At 41.3% G+C, this 23,935-nt stretch overlaps 2 protein-coding genes across 6 annotated transcripts in view; one reads left to right on the forward strand and one right to left on the reverse strand.

The window, feature by feature from the left end:
- The window catches only part of PEX6 (peroxisomal biogenesis factor 6), a 29,043-nt gene extending 22,372 nt beyond the window's left edge, over window positions 1–6,671 (reverse strand). For both annotated transcript variants that reach the window (XM_026695912.2, XM_026695911.2), the window contains exons 1-5: window positions 5,198–6,671; window positions 2,602–2,765; window positions 1,776–1,859; window positions 1,311–1,413; window positions 603–739 (exon numbers count right to left, since the gene is read on the reverse strand). In XM_026695912.2, coding sequence (XP_026551697.1) covers window positions 603–739; window positions 1,311–1,413; window positions 1,776–1,859; window positions 2,602–2,765; window positions 5,198–6,127 — 1,418 coding nt within the window. In that variant the 5' untranslated portion in view covers window positions 6,128–6,671. The remainder of the gene's footprint in view (window positions 1–602; window positions 740–1,310; window positions 1,414–1,775; window positions 1,860–2,601; window positions 2,766–5,197) is intronic.
- A 15,450-nt stretch (window positions 6,672–22,121) lies between these two features.
- PPP2R5D (protein phosphatase 2 regulatory subunit B'delta) overlaps window positions 22,122–23,935 on the forward strand; it is a 55,423-nt gene continuing 53,609 nt past the window's right edge. For all 4 annotated transcript variants that reach the window (XR_015743313.1, XM_026695905.2, XM_087931726.1 and 1 more), the window contains exon 1: window positions 22,122–22,244. Coding sequence is in view for 3 of the 4 variants with exons in the window: in XM_026695905.2 (XP_026551690.1) it covers window positions 22,218–22,244 (27 nt within the window). In the remaining variant the exon portion in view is untranslated. The remainder of the gene's footprint in view (window positions 22,245–23,935) is intronic.

Raw genomic sequence — 23,935 nt, forward strand, 5'->3', positions numbered from 1 at the left:
CTAAAAAAAAAGACAGCTGCATCATCCACATAAAGTAATATAGGAGATATTTGCCCACTACTTTGAACTCAGGTAGATGACAATCTCTCAAATATTTGAAAGAGTCGATATAAACACTAAATAAACATGGAGCCAAAATATAACCCTTCTCATACCTTTCACTGATGTTATTGGATTGATTAGCTGCCCTTTGGTGCTAAACCACCTCTAACATTTGTTGGTTTGTGTAGTTTGCAGATAAGTAACAGCAAATGTTTATCCATATTGGATTGTTGAAGTTTGTCCCATAACTAAGATCCTGAAATGGTCTCAAAGGCTGTCTTAAAGTTTACAAAAGATACACAGTATGAAATAATGTCTTTGTTGTCACTAAAATGATCATCCACCTCCAGCATTTTTCCATCTCACTGCTATCCAATTAGCAGTTTGCTTTAGCTGGGCACCTTGGATGACCATCACATCTTGACTAATCCTGCTGAGATTATATACTGGCATACATTCCTAGCCTTCTTTATTCCCTTCCACTACCACAATGAGGTAGTACAATGCAGGGGGGATGGAACACTACTACATGGTAGAATTCAATTCCACAGATGACTTACCTATTGTGTAAATGAGGGCCAAGAATGTCACAGAGCTGTTTCACTGTACTGCAAAGCCCAGCAGGAGACAAACTGCTCCAAAAACTACAGCCATTATGAGATGGAAAAGATGGAATAGCGTTGTTTGTAGAACCTACCTACAAGGTAAAGCAATAAAACCTGTTTTCTCAATCGGATTCATAAAAGCAGAGAAACTATTTTTGTGAATACCTTTGATGCTAACATTCCTACCAAATTTTAACAAAAAGTAAAATGAAATGGTCTATACTTTTGTAAGACGCTAAGAAAGATATATGTGTATGTGAAACTTTGGAACTAAAAAGAAACCCCACTGATAAGCATTACATTTTTCTCAGGTTTTTATATCTACTATCATTTTTTTATATCTACTATCCAAAAGAAGGGACATTTTTGTCTAAGTCCATTTTTCTTATAGGTATATAAGAAGGTGTATAAGAAGCCCTATGTCAGTAGTGCCAATTCTAAAGCCATTGTGGAGACAAAGAGATGAAGTGAGCTTTTTATCTAACAATGCCAGTCTTGTTCCCATACTGAGCAAAATTCAGACCCCACTGTAAGGACTGAACAGATTTCAAATAAATATTAAAATTAAGCTAAGAGCACCACAGAACTTATTTCTGTTTAGATGTACAAATAACAAACAAGACACCCCAAAGCTCTTTACTTTATGTATTCTTACTAACTTACCAGGAATAAAGAAGTACTCTGAGTATCAGCTAAGTAACCTATACTTTGCTGTATTTTCTCTGCTGGTAATATCCTTTTCACCCTGAAGCACAGCTCTGGCCATCTAAGCAAAGAACAAATGAGTTATAATTTGGAACCACATATTTGACATTTTACAACATTTAATTATTCCAATTATTCTTCTTGTTGATTACAAAATCAGCAACAAGTATAACTGGAATTAAATTTTGTGAGAGCTCAAGTTTTTAACAGCTTTGCAATTGTCATCACATTTCACTAAATTACTGCCATTATCATTTTCTAGCTTGGAGTATCTAATTTCTAAGATCACTGTAACATACCAAAGTCCAGAACAAGTTTCAACATTCTAAGTCAGTTCTTCCAAAACACTATTTCAAAGAAATCCAAACTAATAGTATAGATATTAAGAGTACGTAGCCCGTTTAACTTTTGATAATAACATACCTAACAAACTTAGTTGAATTTTCTTCTAAGAATTCAGGATGTCCAACAGTTGGGAGACAAAGAATATCATTCTCTTGTACAAGCCTACAAAAAAAAATCTATAATGAAGAATTATATTGAAGCCAACTCTTTCTCTCCCTGTCTCCAATAGATCTGCCTTTTTTGTATTCCCAGTGAATCTAAGACAATCCCTTAATTTTAAAGCTATATGAACAGGTAAATACCCAAGAATGAATGAATGAATGAATGAATGCATACACACACACACAACACACACATACATGAATGACAGCAATGGACTAAAAGAAATGATTCAAATATTTCAATTTCTGTTGAAACAATATATAGTACAATAACATCAGTGAATATGTGCTTCTCAAATGTGGGATTATCTTTATTAGATTAAGATTTGCTATAGAAAAGTATAATCAATAAATCTTTTCTTCAGAATGAAATATTACTGCCTTTAAATCACTAAATGATATCAAGTTGTTAACAATGTACAAAGGAAAAATAGAGAAAAAAGCAAATAGCAGTTTACATCCAATTTACAATATAGGTTTTAGGAAAGAACACTAAACAATGCTTTGGAATTAGCATTATTGGCTGCAGAAAAAGGGATAAATTTTGAGAAATTTCTATGAGATCATAATTTAGAATATGCACCTACAGGCACACAAAACAGAAAAAACACTTTTAGATAACTCTGCAAAAAAATTAACTGACATATACAGTAAGGCCATACCCTGTTCAGTATGCTTATTAAGTAAACAAATAAGAGGAAGATTATCAAAAGTCAACTTGTTATCTTTACTAATAGGCTAACCTGGGAGTTTGAAAGTGCTGATAAAGAATTTGATCATAGATTCCTCTGGTGTTGTAGGTTGGTGAAGTCACAATTTCTATGTGTAGTTCCTTGGCAATGGGTGGCACAGATAGCAAAGATCGACTTCCTTTTATCTCTTGCACACCAGCAGCTTCCCCATATCTCTATAGAGGACAATTAGCCATATTCTAATTATGCTATATGTACTTAATAGCTAGGAGATTAATATTACTTTAGAGCAACCTGCAAAATATCAATTCTTTTCACATGTAATCTTTATAATGATTGTAACTGTCTACTGTATTTCATTTTTCTAAGCCCTGGCAATTTATGACTCCCTCCTTGCAAAATGAAGTGCTTGGAACTTAACATCCGAAATGGCCCCTTTGATCTCTTCATTTCAAAGTTAATTATTCTAAAAACCTATAACACCTAACGAAATTAATTCTAGTGTATGAAATATGCTATTAATTCTTTAGCTTTCAAAATATCACCAGAAATAAAATTCATCTTGCTGAAAGGAAAATACAAGTAGTCCTTGACTTATGACAATTAAGCCCAAACTTCTGTTGCTAAGTGAGACAGTTAAGTGAATTTTGCCCCATTTTGTGACCTTTCTTGCCACAGTTGTTAAGTGAATCACAGCAGTTGTTAAGTTAGTAACACAATTAAGTGAATCTGGTTTCCCCATTGATTTTGCTTGAGGTCCTGAAAGATGATCACATGATCCACTGCAATCATCATAAATATGAACGTTGCCAAGCACCTGAATTTTGATCATATTACTATGGGGATACGACAGTGATCATAAGTGTGAAAAATGGTCATAAGTCACTTTTTTCAGTGCTGTTGTAACTTTGAACAGTCACTAAATGAACTGTTGTAATTCGAGGACTACCTGTATCATATCCAAAGCTATGGTCATTCAGCAGAGCAGAATCTTCTGCAATAGTAACAGAGATTCCTGTGTCCTCTCCTCCCTTCAACTCACAGTTCACTGTTCAATAGATCTCTGCCATCCCACTATTCCCATGTATCCAAAGTAGGAGGAAAATCCAGACTTCTCACCAGTTCAGTTTAAAGATAACACCTGATCATCATAAAGTTGTTAAGTCACTCACTCTAAGAAAACAACATTAGCAAATAAAACTAACAAAATATATATCTGCTTTGGAATATTTATGACAATAATTTGTGACTTATAAATAACAGGGCCTTTTTTTCAAAGCTTTTTAAATCTGTTCAGCTTGTAAATAAAGCAGCAGGAAGCCATCACCTGCCAACCTCCACTTTACTATCTGGGACTAGTGCCCTTTCTCCTGCAGCCATTCCATTATCTTTCTGGCATGAACTCTGGCTTCCTTAGAAGAATCTGTCCACACAATGCCTGATTGGTACTTTCCAAAACACTTGTTAAATCCTACATGGGCTTTTGTATTTGTTTTTTAAAGCAGCTTTACTGGTGGTTTGTATATTGGGAAGTGGGTTGCTGGAAAGAACCTAACCTAAGAAAATGACTATAGCAGGAGTTCCTAAACCTTTTGCCATCACACCTCTTTTAAAAGTATGCACCTTCCCTAAAAATCCAAATACTAAAATGAACATAATCGAACAATTAAAACAATACAATGAAACTTTAGCAAAGGTAGATTTATTCTAACAATGAAACTAAAAAGTTCTTTGAATCTTGCCTGGGCTCAGTCTTCGCCACCCCAAGGGAGATATACCTCAAAATTTGGGAAATCCTGGATTTCGAACAAATCTATTCATGTTTTGGAACTCGAGAAAAAGCTCCCAAAGTGTCTTTAGCTGGGATCTATTGAGCTGATCTAAATTCGATAACATTTATGCTATCCTAAGACTACAGTTAATCCAGTGGTGGGATTCAATATTTTTTACTACCGGTTTTGTGGGTGTGGCTTGGTGGGCGTGGTGTTGCTTGGTGGGCGTGCTTGGTGGGCATGGCAGGGGAAGGATACTGTAAAATCCCCATTCTCTTCCAACCCTACTAACCTGCTTTCCAGCTCTTTCTCCTTTTGCAGGGTAACAAAAGAAGACCCAGTTGATCAGCTGAGACTTGGGAGGCAGAGAATAGATGAGATCGGGGCCAGTTAGAGGTGGTATTTCAAACTAGTCAAAATTTCGCCTACCTGTTCTCCAGAACTGGTCAGGACCTGCTGAATGCCACCTCTGAGTTAATCACATTATACTAGATAGATCAGGGGTCTCCAACCCCTGCCTACCATCCCTGTCCTATTGTTCCTTTTTTTATTATTTCTTTTATTTTTCTTAGATGTATTCATTTCATGTATCCATAACTATGCTTATACTTATACCTGTTATCTTATAATTGCTTGTCAAAATAAATAAATAATAAATAAATAAGTTTAAGACTTGTGGACTTCAACTCCCAGAATTCCTCAGCCAGCTGGCTGAGGAATTCTGGGAGCTGAAGTCCACAAGTCTTGAAGTTGCTAAGGTTGGAGACCCCTGAGATAGATCAATTACTTAACTTGCCCTGAGGAATTAATGTTCAAATCTCCAACTCCACCCTACTAACAGGTATTCGCAAGTCTATTGCTCAGCCAACACCCACCTGGATCGTCAGGAGGCTCCCTTCCAAAGGATCGCAGGAGAGATTGAAAGCCAGACTGGCAGGAATCAGTGCACTCTCGTTCGGAAAGGCGTCCCCCCTTGCGGCTTGGGGGGGGCCGTCATCGTTCTCTCCATGCGGGAAATACCACTGGGGCCTGAGAACTTGCACAGAGGCCAAACGGGGGGCGGTGAACTCCGGCCAGTCTCCCTCCCGCCTCCGCAGTACCACCCATTCTCCTTGGAAGAGGCCCAGCCTGCGCAAACAGCCAGGGGTCACCCAGAGAGACTGGTCTGCCACGGGGTCCCCTCCCCACAGCGCAGGGTGGCCCCGCTGCGCCGCCACAAGCCGCTCCCCGCCGCGCGCCCAGGCGGAAACCAGAGGCGTCTGCAGCTCCCTCCGATCCTGGCCCTCCACGCCGTTTCGCCATTCCGTCACTGCCAAGCGAGTGCCGATGCCCAGCAGTCCCTGAAGAGCGGGACGGCTCTCCAAGACGCGCAGCCCCGAGCCGGGCAGGAACTCCCCGCGCCGTACGAGGATGCTGGAGCTCGAGCCGGCCCACGGTCGAGGAGCCCGCCCTGCGGTTCCCGCCGCGGATGAGCCCAGCAACACCCAGCCGAGCAGCGGCGGCCTCCGCACAGGCCAGACCCTCACGGTCCTGCCCGCCACCAGTCCCAGCCGCCTCAGGAAGGCCCGGCTCAGCCACAATTCCGGCGCTGCCGAGGCTTCTGCCTCCAGCAGTGCCGCGCACAACAGTATCGGCTGCAACTTCGTCCCTGCCGGCCGTACAGCCAACACTAGAAAGCCGCTCGGGCAGGCCGTTGCCCACGCTCCCTTAGCCGGAGCCACCAGTAACCCCGTGGCCGGTGGCAGGTCCTGAGGAACGGGCTCGTCCAGGCTCCGAAGCACCGCCGACGCCCCCGACGCCGCCATGGAAAGGCAGCCAAGGCTAGAGAAGAAACGAAGGAAACTTCATTCCGCCATAGAGAAAAGCGCAAAGCCCGCACCGTTCCAAGCACTTCCGGTTTTAAGCCAACTGGTTTTCTTGCCGAGCGCCCAACCGAAAAAGTTGAGCGGCGTGGGAACGGAAAGATGCCAATGGCTACCAGTATAAGCAATGCCGTTGCCGGCAGCGCAGAATAGATAAAGGAAAAAAATAAGATGTGTTCCTAGTTTTTAACTTCCGGGTAAATCTTGCGGCTCCTTAAAGCCTTCTCTCCCGATAAAAACGGGAGCTCAGCTTAATCTTTAATGCTCTAGAAACTCTCCGTGCAAGGAGTGTTTTAGGTTCATCGTCATATATTTCCATGCGGTTCAATTGTGAAAACTGGAGTGGTCAGAGAGGGTTTTTTGAAAACCTCATGGTGTAGTGGTAACATTAAGGCAACTTCAGCAGGGAACCAGTTGTAAATGATTCTATAACTGGCCATTTCTGTGGCTAAAAGAGTAACAAAAATAAAAATGGGATTAAAAAAGTGTTTTTAATCCACTGTTGTTATTTTTATAAACAACTCAAGGCAACAAACATACATAATACTCCTCCCTCCTCCTATTTTCCCCTCAACTTTCAGTCTTGTGAAATGAGTTGGACTGAGAGTATGTGACTGGCTCAAAGTCATCCAGCTGGCTTTCATGGCCAAGGCAGGATTGGAACTCACAGTTTTCTGGTTTCCAGTGTTGCACCTTAACCACTAGATATACATCAACATCATACATATCGGAAAAGCTGAATAGTTATTCTGTAAGCAAACTATCCAAATAACATCTTTTCGTTCATAATTTATATTTTCACTGCATGTATTCATCAATTCACTCCACACGATCAGACCATCTTCATTCAAATTGATTATATCTTTTCTCTTCATTTCAGACACACAATGTATTTTTTTCTCTCATTGCATTTGTTAATTTGTGTTCTTTAATATTAAGCCATAATCTTCCATATGACATAACCATTGCTGATACTGATGAGGCAAACATTTATTGTCAATGCACAACATGTGTATAATTAAATTGAAAATACTGATTATGATACTGGTTTATGCTGCCCATCATGGCTTTGGTCAATTAAATCTTTCACATAACAGTTTGTAGTAATATAGATAGGATTTTAAATTAGGTTATCAGCTTATTTGTGCAGTTCATTATACCTGAAACATGCTTACATTATTCTGTGCAAACTAGGGATAGCCAAATATACTGGTTCTTGCTTCCTGCCATATAGTAGGTATATGCAATATAATGCAGTTCATCTATGTAGACTGCATTATTTAGTATCTTTCTGTTGCACAAATAACATACCCAGCATAGATTTTATTTTTAAATTTAGAGTGTTGAACATAACAGAAAAAAAAATTCAAGACAGAAGACATGATTAAACAAAATTTTTGAATTCATATAGTAAACCAAGTTATAATAGCAGCAGAAATAGCAATAGCACTGATGAGTTGCGGGTCCCAGTGCCGGGATGAGGGGTCAGCTGGTAGCCCACGCCCGGACTGACTGCCCGGACGGGCTTCTCTCGCAGAGGCAATGAAGACAAGGACACAAAGGCATGTTCTTGGGGGAGGAAGCCCAGAGCAAACTTTGCCCCTCTCTTTTATTGTGCAAGTTTAGGGTGGGGTTTAGGGTGTGTGAGGAAACATTCCTTTTGGGTACATTTGACCATATAAGGCTATGTATTTGCATATTTGACCATATAAGGAAACTGACCATATAAGGCATACTGACCATATAAGGTAATACCTATGTTGACCAATCATAGCTTTACACGTGTTGTTGGTTGTTTTGTTACCTGCCTCACTATGTTGACCAATCATAGCTTTACACATGTTACCTGGCAGGTATGGTATCATTGGATCATTGGGTGATATTGCAACATCTCCCCTGTTTTTATTTTGTTTTTAGGGCTATTTACTCACTATCCTCACTGTTATGTCCAGTCTAGGTCCTCCGACTCATCCTGTCATAGGTTCATGAGAATTCGTGGTTCCCCTTTGGCAGCATCTTTGGTGAACTCGTTATCAGAGTTATCGGAATCTGAGGAGAATTGCAAGAGGGCCTTTTTTCTCTATTAGCGCATTAATTTGTTTTTGTTTTGAGTATAAATCCGAATCAATTTGGCCAAATTTTCTTTTAAGGATTTCTAAGAATTTACCTATCACACATGGTCCAATGGTACATGCCAACAAGAGAAGGATAAGTGGACCAGCTATAGCAGATAACAATGTTGTTAACCATGGGGAAAGGTTAAATAGTCCTTGATACCAAGTATGATGTGAAGCTCGTTCCCTTTCTCTTTCTTTTAATCTGGTGTCTAGTTCTTTCATGGAATCTAGGACAACTCCTGAGCTATCAGCATAGAAACAACACTCTTCTTTAAGAGCAGCACATAGTCCCCCTTGTTTCAAAAACTAGAGGTCTAGGCCTCTGCGGTTTTGTAAGACCACCTCAGATAAAGAGGTAAGAGAAGTTTGCAAGGCAAGAATGGATTTTTCGACCCTTCTAAGATCTTCATCTATGGTGGCACTTAACTGGCGAAGATGCTGATCAGAAGTAACAAGGCCAGCTATACCTGTGGCTGTCCCAGAAGCCCCCAATCCCAGCAGTACAGTTAGCATCAAAGCAGTTACTACTTCTCTTTTTGCCCTAAGGTTATATTGTCTAGGTTCTAGTAAAGAAACAAAATCTTCTGAGTTATATACATCAATTTTGGGAAACAATTGTACCTGAATACAAAATGATTTTTTTGTCAATAATACATAATCATTTCAGCAAAGTCAAAATGTAATTTGGGGAAATAGGAAGAAATCATGGTGTAATTAGTTGTAGAGTTGAGTATTTGCCCATAAGCGTCCTTGATGACCCATGTGATGTTGTGTGGTTTGTGGGCGTTAAGGCTGGTGGATGTCCCATCAGTCCAGCGAAACGAACAGCCAAGCAGGAAGAAGAGGAGTGCTGTCATCTTTTTCGGATGATGGCTCCGCTGGTTGTGGGCGGTGATATGGGCGGACACACCTTGCAGGAACCCAAAGAGTTCTGTCAGGAAGCTGGACCGCTGCGTAGCCTCGACCCCAGGTGATCAATTCGGCAGGTCCTTTCCACGCAGGATCAGGTAACTGTCTATAATAGACTAGTGGTCTCGAAGTGGGAACAGGTGGTTTAGTAAAGTGTCAAGACGCAGCAGACAGGGGAGGGGTGCCAGTGAGATTGAGGAAGTTAAACGTATACAGACAAACATTTAACACATTTTGTAATACTGGGAGGCTAGGGGGGCCCTTAAGGCCTTTTGACCCCATGTATCGTTGCAATGCCAATTTTAAGGTTTGATGAGCCCTTTCAACAATAGCTTGCCCCTGGCTATTGTAGGCAATCCCAAACTTGTGGATAATGGACCAGTGATAGCAGAACTCAGAGAATTGAGAGCTGATATAGGCTGGTGCATTATCTGTTTTTAGATTTTTTGGCGATCCCAGCACTACGAAGGTCCGAATACAATGATTAATAACATGCTTTGACGTTTCTCCCCTTTGAGGGGTGGCTATGATGAACCCTGAATAGGTGTCAATAGACACATGAAGGTATTTCCAAGGGGCAAAAGGTGAGAATTGAGTGACATCCATTTGCCATGTCTCACAAGCCTCTATGCCCCTGGGATTAATCCCTTGAGGAAAAGTTTTTGCTTGCAAACTGCAGAGAAATGCCAAATTGTTTAACCAGAGCCTTTTTGTTTTGATGAAAATAACTATGACTTTCCCCTGCTAATAGAGGGGAAGGTTGAGGCATCTTAATTGTCAGTTGCTTGTGCCAGTTCATACCAGACACAAGCACCATGAGTTTTAGAGCCATCAGTTAAAACTGTGATGGCTAGGAGTGTGAGGGAGGTGAAGCCATTCGATGATGCACAGCTTCTTTGTTTTGGGGGCTGTTTGGAAGAGAATAGCTGTGGGCAAGATAGCCAAAGATAGCAGACAGTTGGGGATGATGCGATCAAGCCCTTGAGGGCATGGAATAGAGGGGAAAGGGTTGCAATAACAAGAGTGGCTACTGTAGTGTTAACAGGAAATGAAAAAGATCTTTCACCTCTGAGAGAGAGGCAATTAAGAGCGGATGAGTCATAAAGAAAGGGGGCAGCGACCACCCCTTCCATGATCAAAGAGGAGTTTGGGATGATAGAAGTTGAAAGCAGAACAGGAAAAGCTGTTTGTGTGGAGCGGGCGGCAAGTTGGGAAGATGTTAGAAGCAGAGATTGAGGAGCAGGATTTGCATTTCCACCACTTGCCGGGGCTTGGAGGACCTTAGGAAAACAAGAGAGGTCCTCTGGATCTATTTTTCCTTGAATCAAGGCTTCCTGAAAGGTATTACGAAGCAAGGGGGGAGGGGTATCAGAGGGGAAGGAGTCAGGTTTTGTAAAGGAAGATTTTGAGGCTGAAAGGCTGTAGGGAGGGGAGGGGGGAAGAGGGGGAGAGGAATGCGAGGAATGTAAGGCAGGATGTAAGGTTTTTGTTGAAGGGGAGGAGGGAGGGGGGCGGGGGGTGTTTGAAGACAAAGAGGAGATGGGTGAAGTTTCTGCTGGAAGAGGAGGTGGGGGATTAGACAAAGAAGTTGCTGAAAGAGCAGGGGGAATTGGGCAAGGAAGCTGCCGAAGAGCAGGGGGAATTAGGCAAGGAAGAAGGAGGGGGGAATCTTGTTGATTCGAAGTTGAATCAGAAGAAGGATAAAAATATCAATCGCAGCCATGAGCGCTCTCCAGGTACAGAGAATATGTGGCGCTGCCCGAGGAGGTTGATGGATCCATTTCCCAATTTTCTCCCATGTGGAGCGTTTAAGAGTGCCATCCTCGGAATAAGCTGGGCAATGTTTTTAAAGATAGAGGAGAAAAGATATTATAGCTTTCCTTGAAAGAGGAAAGACTGTCATGCCATTAGTTCTTTGCAGAGCATTGGCCTTCCTGACTAAAAAATGAAGTTCATCCACATGCTTGGACAGAACTTTGGAAAGTGGGGAGCCCATACTTACGAATGCGCTTTGCTGTTGCCCAGTGGCGTAGTACAGGAGTCAGGGCGACGCCTCCCTAGAAAAGGAGCACGTTGTGAAGGGGACGTGAAGGCGATCACGTCGGGGTCACCAGTTGATGAGTTGCGGGTCCCAGTGCCGGGATGAGGGGTCAGCTGGTAGCCCACGCCCGGACCGACTGCCCGGACGGGCTTCTCTCGCAGAGGCAATGAAGACAAGGACACAAAGGCATGTTCTTGGGGGAGGAAGCCCAGAGCAAACTTTGCCCCTCTCTTTTATTGTGCAAGTTTAGGGTGGGGTTTAGGGTGTGTGAGGAAACATTCCTTTTGGGTACATTTGACCATATAAGGCTATGTATTTGCATATTTGACCATATAAGGAAACTGACCATATAAGGCATACTGACCATATAAGGTAATACCTATGTTGACCAATCATAGCTTTACACGTGTTGCACGTCGGGGTCACCAGTTGATGAGTTGCGGGTCCCGTGCCGGGATGAGGGGTCAGCTGGTAGCCCACGCCCGGACCGACTGCCCGGGCGGGCTTCTCTCGCAGAGGCAATGAAGACAAGGACACAAAGGCATGTTCTTGGGGGAGGAAGCCCAGAGCAAACTTTGCCCCTCTCTTTTATTGTGCAAGTTTAGGGTGGGGTTTAGGGTGTGTGAGGAAACATTCCTTTTGGGTACATTTGACCATATAAGGCTATGTATTTGCATATTTGACCATATAAGGAAACTGACCATATAAGGCATACTGACCATATAAGGTAATACCTATGTTGACCAATCATAGCTTTACACGTGTTGTTGGTTGTTTTGTTACCTGCCTCACTATGTTGACCAATCATAGCTTTACACATGTTACCTGGCAGGTATGGTATCATTGGATCATTGGGTGATATTGCAACATAGCACTTAGACTTATATATCTCTCCATAGTGCTTTACAGTCAGTGGTGGTGTTCAAATGTTTTTATTACCAGTTCTATGGGCATGGCTTCATGGGCATGGCAGGGGAAGAATAGTGTAAAATCTCCAGTCAGAGATGGCATTTGCCGGTTCTCCGAACTACTCCAAATTTCCACTATTGGTTCTCTAGAACTGGTCAAAACCTGCTGAATACCACCTCTGTGTACAGTACTTTCTGAGTGGTTTACAAATATCAGCATATTGCCCGCAACAATCTCAGTCCTCATTTTACTGATTTCAGAAGGATGGAAGGCTGAGTCAAGTTTGAGCCAGTCAGAATCAAACGCCTGGTTGTGGCAGAGTTGGCCTGCAATTCTGCATTCTAAACACTGTGCCACCATGTCTTCTTTGACTGGTTTTTGCTTTAGTCTATTTAGTGAACAGTTACAGTATGACCAGTGAAAACATGGGTCTTACTGACACAACACATCCAGCCAGATTAACTATTACTGGTTCCTGTTCCAGATAATTAGGTTAATCAGATAGTGCTACTGTTTGTAGAATCCAGAATCCAACCCATCCTTCTGCCTTGGTTACCTCCAGTGCTGGGATTCAGCCAATTTGCACCAGTTCAGGAGAACCGGTTGTTAAACTTTCTGAGCCATTTGGTGAACTAGTTTTTGGAAAAACATTAGGGCAGAAAACCGGTTGTTAAATTATTTGAATCCTACCACTGATTATCTCCACCATCCTATGTTCCTTGGAATACTGACAAAGGCTTTGAGATGTAAATCACCCCTTCCCCTTTGGCTAGGCTTGCACTAATGTGGGGAGGGGGAAGCCATAAAATTGGTCTGAGCATTAAGAAACACCAAAATGTGTAACATTTACACACTGTCCATATATCCTGCTTTCTTCTAATTTGACAACATCCCTTTCTATTATCCACTTCCATTTGCTACCCTATCTTCTTTCTCATCTGTACCTACTCTACAGTATATTTTTCCTTCATTCCTCCCTCACTCCTTTAAACCCATCCCTTGCAGGTGGTATTCAAGGCTCTCTAATAAAATGTCAAATGTTAGTTTTCCCCTCCCACTCTTTAACTATTCCCTTTGATCTGGCCAAAAAAAATGAACAAAGGACAGCCACACCTTGGAAGGATACCTTTCTTTATTGTCAAGAAGCTCAGATCAAGGGAGGTAGCCTTTCTGCTCTGTTCAAGCCTTACATAAGAGAAGAGGACAAGGGAATATGAGAGAATGAATAGAATAATAGGGCACATGCTAGCTACCAGTAGGAGACTGGGACAGCGGAGAAAGTAACAGGAGAAAAGTTGGACCTAGACATCCAACAGACAGGAGAGAAATTCATTAATAGCTATTCTTATAAATGGCAGCCCAGTCCAGGTTTCAAAAAGTTAAGAAAATATTCAAAACATTTCAAGGTGGTTCGGCTTATTCAATTAGATTGGGGAACTCCTATCATAATTTTCAAGATTCTGTCCTTACTTGTTTTTTTTTTTTAAAGAAACTGAATTTTTGAAATTTGCTTTCTTCATTGTGCTCTGCTGTGAGGGGTTTCATACATCTCAGGACACATTGATGCTCTATGTGACACGTAACTGAGTTAGCAGGTTTATGTGTTAAATAGCATAGCATAGCCTTGGCAGTCCATGCCCACAATACAGTACATAGCCGAAATGCTAAATGCATACAAGCAAAATGTGGAGACATTGGCTAGAAGTTATTATAGCTTGACACTGAAGACAAAGGCACTCTGCGAAGCTTATTGAGATGACCAAATGTCCACTCTACCAGGTACTATGACAATTGTTGAAGGCCCCTTGCTCCCATCTCCTGTATATAGATAGCAACAGATATAATTTTATTATTCTTCCCTGCAAGCAGGGAGGTCCAGAACATTAGAATATCACATGTTCACCTGGACATCCTGATTGCCTTTTGGCAGTTCATGACTATCTCCACTTATACATCCTTAAGAATTAGTATTTTTCTGGAATGTCTTCCTGCATCCATCAAACCTGTAGCACAATGCAATATCTGTAGGGTTGATGTTTGTTATACATTCAGGACCATACTTATATGAGACCATGGCACAGCACATTTCCTATTAACTAAAAGTCTATTGTTGAAGCATACATCCTTTTCATTCCCTACTTTGACATTATCTCACACTGTACTTTGATTCATCACATTCAAGTTGTGTACAATCTAACAGAAGATCTAATAGGAAGTGTATTTATTCATTCCAAATGACTGCTTAGGAGAAGGTGCTAGTTGTAGTAGCACCTAATGTAATAGCATTAGTAATAATAAGGCATTGAGGTTGATAATTTATTCTTTGAGGCTCATCAGAAGGGGCATCCCAAAAAATTTTTCCTGGAAAACATAGGTTTTCCTGTTTGTTTTCCTGTTTGTAATCTTGGTACATGAATAGTTTCCAGTTACAGGACTAATACATCTCATATTATTTGATTTCTGGTAATCTCAGCAGCAACTTCTGAATAACCCCATTAAAAATGGAAATAGTCATTAACAAAGGGTTAGTAGCTGACTGTGGAAATAGCTGGGAATTGTTCACAGACAATAGTCCGTCAATGTGTTATATATTCTAAGAGCAAAGCAAATTTGACATTTCACTGCATTTCTCACTCACAAGGGCTATGCTTTTCTGGATAATGATTGATTAGGATTCCCAATATAACACTGATGCCACCTGCTAACCTTGCCTGAGTGTAGAGAAAGATGTGTCAGGGGAAGATACAGCTGGAAAATATATGGTACCATGGCAACCTGTTCTGAGGAATATGGAGATAACCTTGAGGAAGAAATGTAAAAATAGTTAAGTAAAGATCCACATAATTTTGGGAAAGAAAATAGGTGAGAAAGAAACTCAAGATAAATCTGGCTTGACTCTCTTTGATATAAGAGCGAGCAAACTCAGTCAGGCTTTCAAAATTCTGTTTACAGTATATCCTATAGTGATAGTGTTCTAGTACCTGACCTCCCTTGACCACCAGAACCCTATGTGTTCTCATCAACCTCCAAGGGCAGGTCTGGAGATCTGGCAGGAAATTAGCCATTATTCCTATGAATGCTCAGGAACTGGGTCCCAACTGACATAAAGAATAAAAGTTACACAAACCATCCATGGTGAATTGGTTACCAGAATCATATATTTGGAGATGTGATCCAAGCCATATTCAGAATGCTTAAAACAGCACTATTTCTATTAGTTTCATGTATAATAGTTTGGAAGATGCAAAATTATCAAGCCATCAATCTTAAAGCCAAACCATTTTATGAGTTCTCTTGAAGTAGCTGCAGGCCATCTGCATTCTGGCCAGGAAATCATCCATTAGCCAAAGGAGTTTCAGTAGGCAGTTGGATCAACGCTATCCATATGGAAGAGTGTGTTGGCAAGGGCCTCCTCAGTCAGATTAATTGCTTGGTAAATGCATGTAGTAGGTTCACTGCAAAGAAAAGGAAGTATTGAGCATAAAAGAACAAGTATCCCCAACATCCCAAATCCTTACAGCTTATTCCTCAGTGCCAGATGTTTGTTTTTTCATGCCAGACATGGGAAGCCTTTGTTTCCCATGATGGGGACTAGCAATTTGGCATGTGGTAGCTAGGTAGCTGTTGGTTTAGTCCCTTGTGGGAGGGAATGATGACATCTGGATATATCTTTAGTGCTCTAAAACTGACAACCAGCATTCATATGGGATACATGAAAGAGGAAGATGTTTTCAAATGCCCATCCACCCTAGACACTGCCCATAGACCCTTATAATTGGTTGGCACATGTGAGACAGGCTGGTCTTGGGATTTGCAACATACATAATGCAATCATTTTCTACCCACCCAGCAGATACTGCTGAGCTGCGGAGCTGCTGTATCCATATTTGGATGAAAGCCAAGCACACTGAAATCCATCAAGAAATGTGGCAGCTGCTACTGTAATGCAAGCCAATAAGAGAAAGCTTGCCATAGCAAGCGAGAGCACTCATTGAGGTGGTTGCGAGAAGTATTAGTGGGATCAAAGCATTTTAGAAACCCATAAATATGTTCCAAAGATTGTCAACATCCTGCCCTTAATATCCACAAGATTAAGACATTACAGAGCAGCAGGAAATTCTCTTTCTACATCTTTTCATATATGCATATATGAAGGTACAAAAAACAGAAATTGGCAGAAGACTGGATAGAATGTGAGATTTGTGCATAAATGCACATTTCTGATTCTTTTGATTACTATTCTTCACAACCAAACAGGAGCTCTTGACATGACTTGTCTTTTTATTTCCTTTTTGGTAGATCTCCATATTCTAATAGTTGCTGACTTTTCTGCATCTTGGACCTCACGGCAATATTTCCTTGGTTTTTATCCAAGAACACCAGACACATTGAAAAGATCAGGGCAAATAATAACCCAATGTATATCACCCAGTTGTGAACTTCTTTCTCTACATCTCTGCGGATGCAGTACCTTTTAAATAATTTTATCCTTAGGAATTTCTTTACTTAAGGGTCACAAGCTTTTGATCTGTTTTGTCTATTCTTATGCTTCCCTGAAATATCCGGACAATCCATGAGTGGCATATACCTTCCTTGTCTGAGCTTTCAGCCTTCAGAGATAGAGCTGTTATCTTTGTCATGGCCTCATACTAGACGTTCTCCCTCACAGGGGAGACTATTAATATACATTCCTATAGTTTTACTCTTTTCCTGATCAACAGAAGGCAGTGTATGACTGGTTGGTTCTTATTGGGACTTATCTGCCAAACATACGTTAACCTTAGATCCTATATGCTTCAAATCTCTCTATTGGGAATTGAACTCTTGGGCTCATTGTACCTTATAAAATGTTTAGCTTTATGACTTATGACAGCCCTTATTTTCAAAGTCTGTTGTGGAGGTCAAGTCATTTCAGCAATATACAGGTGAAACTCGAAAAATTAGAATATCATGCAAAAGTTCATTTATTTCAGTAATGCAACTTAAAAGGTGAACCTAATATATGAGATAGACTCATTACATGCAAAGCAAGTTAGTTCAAGCCGTGATTTGTCATAATTGTGATGATGATGGCTTACAGCTCATGAAAACCCCAAATCCACAATCTCAGAAAATTAGAATATTGTGAAAAGGTTCAATATTCTAGGCTCAAAGTATCCCACTCTAATTAGCTAATTAAGTCACACCTGCAAAGGGTTCCTGAGCCTTTAAATGGTCTCTAAGTCTGGTTCAGTAGGAAGCACAATCATGGGAAAGACTGACCTGACAGTTGTGCAGAAAACCATCATCGACACCCTCCATAAGGAGGGAAAGCCGCAAAAGGTAATTGCAAAAGAAGTTGGATGTTCCCAAAGTACTGTGTCAAAGCACATTAATAGAAAGTATGTGGAAGGGGAAAGTGTGGAAGAAAAAGATGCACAAGCAGCAGGGATGACTGCAGCTTGGAGAGGATTGTCAGGAAAAGGCCATTCAAAAGTGTTGGGGACTTTCACAGGGAGTGGACTGAGGCTGGAATCAGTGCATCAAGAGCCACGACACACACAGATGGATTCTGGACATGGGCTTCAAATGTCGTATTCTTCTTGTCAAACCGCTCCTGAACAACAAACAACGTCAGAAGGGTCTTACCTGGGCTAAAGAAAAACAGAAGTGGTCTGTTGCTCAGTGGTCCAAAGTCCTCTTTTCTGATGGAAACCAAGGACCCAGAGTCTGGAGGAAGAATGGAGAGGTACACACTGCAAGATGCTTGAAGTCCAGTGTGAAGTTTCCATATTCTGTGTTGATTTGGGGAGCCATGTCATCTGTTCGTGTTGGTTCACTGTGCTTCATTAAGCCCAGGGTCAACACAGCCGTCTACCAGGAGATTTTGGAGCATTTCATGCTTCCTTCCACAGATGAGCTTTATGGGGATGCTGACTTCATTTTCCAGCAGGACTTGGCACCTGCCTACACTGCCAAAAGCACCAAAACCTGGTTCAATGACTGTGGGATTACTGTGCTTGATTGGCCAGCAAAGTCGCCTGACCTGAACCCCATAGAGAATCTATGGGGCATTGCCAAGAGAAAGATGAGAGACATGGGACCGAACAATGCAGAAGAGCTGAAGGCCGCTATTGAAGCATCCTGGTCTTCCATAACACCTCAGCAGTGCCCCAGGCTGATAGCTTCCATGCCACACCGCATTGAGGCAGTAATTGCTGCAAAAGGGGCCCAAACCAAGTACTGAGTACATATGCATGCTTATACTTTTCAGAGGTCCGATATTGTTCTATGTACAATCCTTTTTTTTATTGATTGCATGTAATATTCTAATTTTCTGAGATTGTGGATTTGGGGTTTTCATGAGCTGTAAGCCATAATCATCACAATTATGACAAATCATGGCTTGAACTATCTTGCTTTGCATGTAATGAGTCTATCTCGTATATTAGGTTCACCTTTTAAGTTGCATTACTGAAATAAATGAACTTTTGCACGATATTCTAATTTTTTGAGTTTCACCTATATATTGAAATAAATTCTTCCCAGGATGGATTAATGGAATCTCTAGCATGAAGACATGGCATAAATAATATTTCTATTTTTTTATTCAGAGTGATCAAGTAAGGTGGTATATCTCATTCACTGATTGTCCATCCATATACTGTAATTTCCTTTCTACAAATTTTGTCAAATAGGGCTGTTGTACCTGATAAACCTAGGTGCATTTTATAAGCATAAGAATTTAATTTCCGGGAGACAGTTTGAAACATCTGAGGTCTAATATTAATTATAAATGTTAAGGTAACTGGTCCAGGTAACCAGGTAACTGGTCATACATTGCTTCCTAGTCAAGTAATGTGTAAAACTACATGAATATATATTCAATAAGTGGAAGTCTTATCCTGGGGCTGGTCATCTAATTCTAGAAGGGTTCACTCTTCCTCAGCTTTGTTCTCAATGCTCAGAAATTTATGGTATCTCTGACACTGCAGTCTTATCAGGTGGCTAGTGAATCCAAGTCATGGAACCTGCAACCTGGAGACTTTCTGTATAGTTTTGTGTGTTCCACTGGAGTAGAATAATGTTTTAGCTTGGATGTTCTGGGCACAAATGGATAATCAGAGCATATTTTTATCTCATCTAATATGCTGTCACATCTCAGAGTCATTCTTACTTTTCGGTGCTCTATTCTTCTTTCCTAAATAAAATCCAACCTTCTACTTTTCCAGATGTGTAATTCCCCCGAAATAAATAAAACAAAAGGGTTACCATCAGCTCTTACTAGGATTTGAAAGAGTAAGCCAAATAGCCATCCAAAGAATGAAGACTACTTATACACAATTGTTCTTGAAAGAACTGTGGACCTCAGCCAGAGCCATTTAGCTATTCTATGGCTTGCTAGTCTGTGCACACTTGGTTGATTCCACTCTTTGCTCCATTTATTATTGCTACTCTGTACATCATGTTCAGTCTTGGCAAGAAGCAACATTTGTCAATTTTGCTTCCGAAGGACAGTGATTTCAAGTTGGCAGAAAAGGCTATAATACTTATGCCAAATTGGAGGAAAAGAGGAAAAACTCAGTAGAGACAAGCTTCTTAAGAGTCTGTCACTTAGTGGCACATAAAATTCTATTTTCAATTGCAGTGACTTGTCCGGATCAAAGTCCCAGATAAAAGCAAGAAAAACCTTTCTCCCATTCCCCTTCCTCTCTTCAGTCTGAGAGGATCTGAGAATCCCTTGGCTGGTTCAATTTTAGAACCATATTTAAATAAATCATTCTGTTCAACCACTTATTTCTGCTAAGTATGCTTATAAATAATGTTCAAGGACTGATTTTTCTGACCATTCCTACAACATCCATCTTGGGGTCTTTGTGATTATCATAATCTGTGCAATAAGTGTACAATATTTGTTATAATACTACAGGAACATTCCTGTTGATTATCATGATATTTTTGTGGGGTTATCTAATCAAATAACTATTGCTACAAATCCTGGCATTGCATACTTATGTTTTGGGGAGTATATTTGATTAAATATTATAGAATGCATATATTTTTCACATATGTTGTTGATCCAGTCCTATGTATTTTTAGTTTGAAATAAATTCAGCTGAACTCAATATAGTTATCATAAACTGCACATGTTCATTTAATTTCAGAAGGGAAAATAGTTTTCCAAGATTGTAATATTTATAAATCTTCACAATGTTTCTTCTCAAACTGCTTCTGATATTTCAATCTATTATTTTTCAGTATAACTTTTATATAGCCTATCTAAAGACTAGATTTCTAATTGACCTAATCATGTTGATGAAAAAGTCACTGACTAGCTTGGTAAAATTGTATTAATTTGGAACATTTAAGGAACATTTCTGTTTTCCTAACATGTTTTATCACAGCAACTGAAGTTTATTCAGTAAATAATAGCACTTAATAGTATACATTTTTCATGATGTATGAATAATTCTTTCAAGTATAGATATACTTTTTCCATAACAGCTGAATTTTTAATTTTATATTGCTTTTCTTCAATGAGTGCGAGATCCACAATCCCAGCAAAGATGTCTCAAATTTCAGCCTTGTTTTCATTTCAGCGAATGAAAACTAAGGCCTAATGCAAACCAAATTGTGTAAATCCAGCCTGGGTGAAGTTTATTGAACCCTATACCAAAAAAGTGGTGGGGGGGAAATCTTTTTTTTTGTATATGTTTTATTGATTGAAAAAAAATCATTTTCAATGAGTATGGTATAATCTAGTTAATTTATTTCTTATAAATTTAAACTTACTTCACTCTAATTTTAGTCTGCATAATATAAGTTTTAATTCATATCAGAGAATAGCTTTAGGATACTTTTGTTTTCATATTTGTAGTGTTGGAAGAAATATCCTTCTGGGTTCAGTTCCAAGTGGGGAAAAAGACACTGGAAACTTGGTGACTGCTTGGAAAGATGGTTTAATGCTGGACAGAATTACATGCCTGGGAGCTCCTGGGTGGAAAAAAGGGGAAGAGATGCTGAGAGTTCCTGGGTTTTATGCCCTCTGTTGGGATTTGAATTTGAGCTTGTCAGACTCCCATGGGCCATGCAGGGGCAACTCTGTAGGCTGTCCTGAGTCCCAGGCTTGGTTGAGCCTGGCTGGATGATGATGTAATGAAAAGGCTTTGAGATTCCTGTTATGGCTCTGCCTGAAGGAGGTAGACCTTTGTTATGTAGAATAGACTGCCCCAGGCCTTAATGGCCCGCTAGTAAAGGTAGGGGGGCTGAGTTTCTACCTCTCTTGAGTTTCTACTTTTCTTTTAGGGGAAATATTCTGCCTTTTAAATATATCCTGAAATATTTCATTTTTCGGTGGGGGGGGGGGGGTAACTTCCAACAGTAGGAAATTATTGTACCGAATTAGCACAGTGTCAACAAACCAGCAATACCAAAACACCTCCAGTCACGATATACCATATATAAATATTTGTTTTTAACGCAAGCAAAATTAACTGCAATGCAGTTGTCATTCTTCCGAATAGCTTCCTCAAAAATTTCTCCGTGGATTTTTCTCTATTGGGCTGTTTCTCCTTGACAATGAATGACACAGAAAACCTGCGTAACATTGGACCGATAATCCCATTTTTCACAAATGACTCTCATGTACTGTACACATTTCACGCGCCCTTTCCCAACTTCTTTAAAGCAGGAATGGCGACCCCCATTGCACATCCTGCCAATCCCAGCACTGCCCAAAGCCGCCCAGCATTTTGTGCGCGTCCCCTCCCTCCCGGCCGCAATCACAATTGCTTTGCAAACTGGCAAAAACCTCTCCCATTTCCTCCCGCCTCTCTCCCGTCCTTCAAAAACGGCTTGAGATAAGCAACCAATGAGAAAATTCGCTGCCATGACCTCTGGCCAATGAGGTAAACGTGACAAATCCGTCGTCAGGCGGTTTGGGGGCAGCCGGCCCAATCGGCAGGATCTGCCACTCCTGCGCAGAGGGAGGCGGGCGACAGTGAGGACAACCGAGAGTGGAGGCCGAGCCGGCGGGAGAGGCCGAGCGGGTCAGCTCGTAGTTCTTTCAAGATCCGGGATGCCCTACAAGCTGAAAAAAGAGAAGGTGAGGGGAGCAAACGGGTAGGCCGGGAGGATGCTCTGTTAGGAAGACGGAAATGCCCTCGTGCCAAAAAAAACATGCCCAGGCCTGGCAAAGACCGAGTTCGGGGCCTCCGCCGGGAGAGGAGCCTCCCCACCCGCGCGTCTCTCAAGCCGCAGGCTGGCAGGGCGGCTACGGGGGCTGCTGCAGCACTTTTATTTGTAAGAGTCACAGCAGTCCTTTCGGGCGACGCAGGATCCGCGTCGTGCAACAGTTCCAGGAAGCGATCCAGGCACACCTGCGTGCAAGCAGACCTAGGTTTGCCACACATGCAGACGTCGCCCCGGCGCGCTTATACCGACACGCACGGTGCAGACAATGCAGTTTAGATTACCTCTGGCGAAGGCCTTTGGCGGCGGGGTTTGTAGTGCGAGGCGTTTAGAGGGAAAACCGGCTTAAAAAACAAAACAAAACCCGTGCAACTCTCGCAGGAATCTCCAGAGAGGAAAGGCGGATCGAAGTTGTGCGTTTCAGTGGCCTGTTCACAAATAAAAGGACTGTAGATGTACCTGCATCGCGGAATGGAAAATGCCGGTGCTCCTATGATTACAGTTCAAGATTAAGATGTGCAAAAGGGGCGGCGGGTTGGGGAGAAAGGGGAAAGTGGACGACGACTGCACGATGCATAGACAATTGCGGAGGTGGGGAAGGGAGAAGGAGGAGGGTTGGTTGCGGAAACAGGAGAGACGATTTGGTAGAGATTGCCCCGGTGTTACAATACAGAAGATCGTGCTACAAAGAGTGAAAAAAAAAAAGCACACTCTCACTTTGGTAGTAGAGATTTTTAATATGCCAGTAGTTGCAGAAGCACTGTTCTCTTTGTTAGGCGTGTTATCCCCTGGTCTTCCACGTTCATGCAGATTTTTGTATGCAGATGGACACTGTGACATAGATAGGCCTTGCAGACATCTGTATGGAAGATAGGTAGGCTTAAAGAGACTGCCCTCTTATCCAGCATTACACTTACTTAGGAAGTTGTAGAACACATGGCAGCCATTGTTGCCATTCTTACTAGATTGTGCAATACCTAAGATAAATATAGACAAAACTGTGTACTTGTTCCAAAAACATTGTTAAGGAGCTGGAGATTAAGCAAATTCAAGGGCTGTGCATGTGCAGGCTGACATAATTCTCCAATGGTGCATTACTTGACTAATATACAAAAAATACAAGTGTGTGGATGCTTACGTTTGTGTGTTTGAGAAAGGAGCACTTTGAACAAATAGAACAAATTGTGTCAGGAAAGATTTTGTATGCCATATGTGCAGATGCAAAATACATTGTGTAGACATTGAGGATACGGGCGCATAGTACATATGGATCTTGAGTTATGACCACAGTTATGACCTGACTTCCATCAATGTGGATGGAAGCAATCAAGCAGTGTGGTTATTAAGTCAATTATGCCTGATTTTACAACCTTTTCTGCTGTAGTCATTAAGCGAATCTGTCATTCTACTTAATTTTGCTTGTTGGAAATCCCCTGTGGGGAGGTTGGTGTGACCCCAGGATGCTGCAGCTGTCATAAATATATATTGATTGCCAAGTGCTTGAATTTTGTTATGGGACCCTGAGGACACCCCAGTGATCATAAATATAACTCCTTTTTTTCAGTGCTGTCGTAATTTTGAATGGTTGTTAAATAAATGGTTGTA

The sequence above is a fragment of the Pseudonaja textilis genome, chromosome 1 (assembly GCF_049901715.1).
Source record: "Pseudonaja textilis isolate UNSWEBS1 chromosome 1, rPseTex1.2, whole genome shotgun sequence".
NCBI classification, from domain to species: Eukaryota; Metazoa; Chordata; class Lepidosauria; order Squamata; family Elapidae; genus Pseudonaja; species Pseudonaja textilis.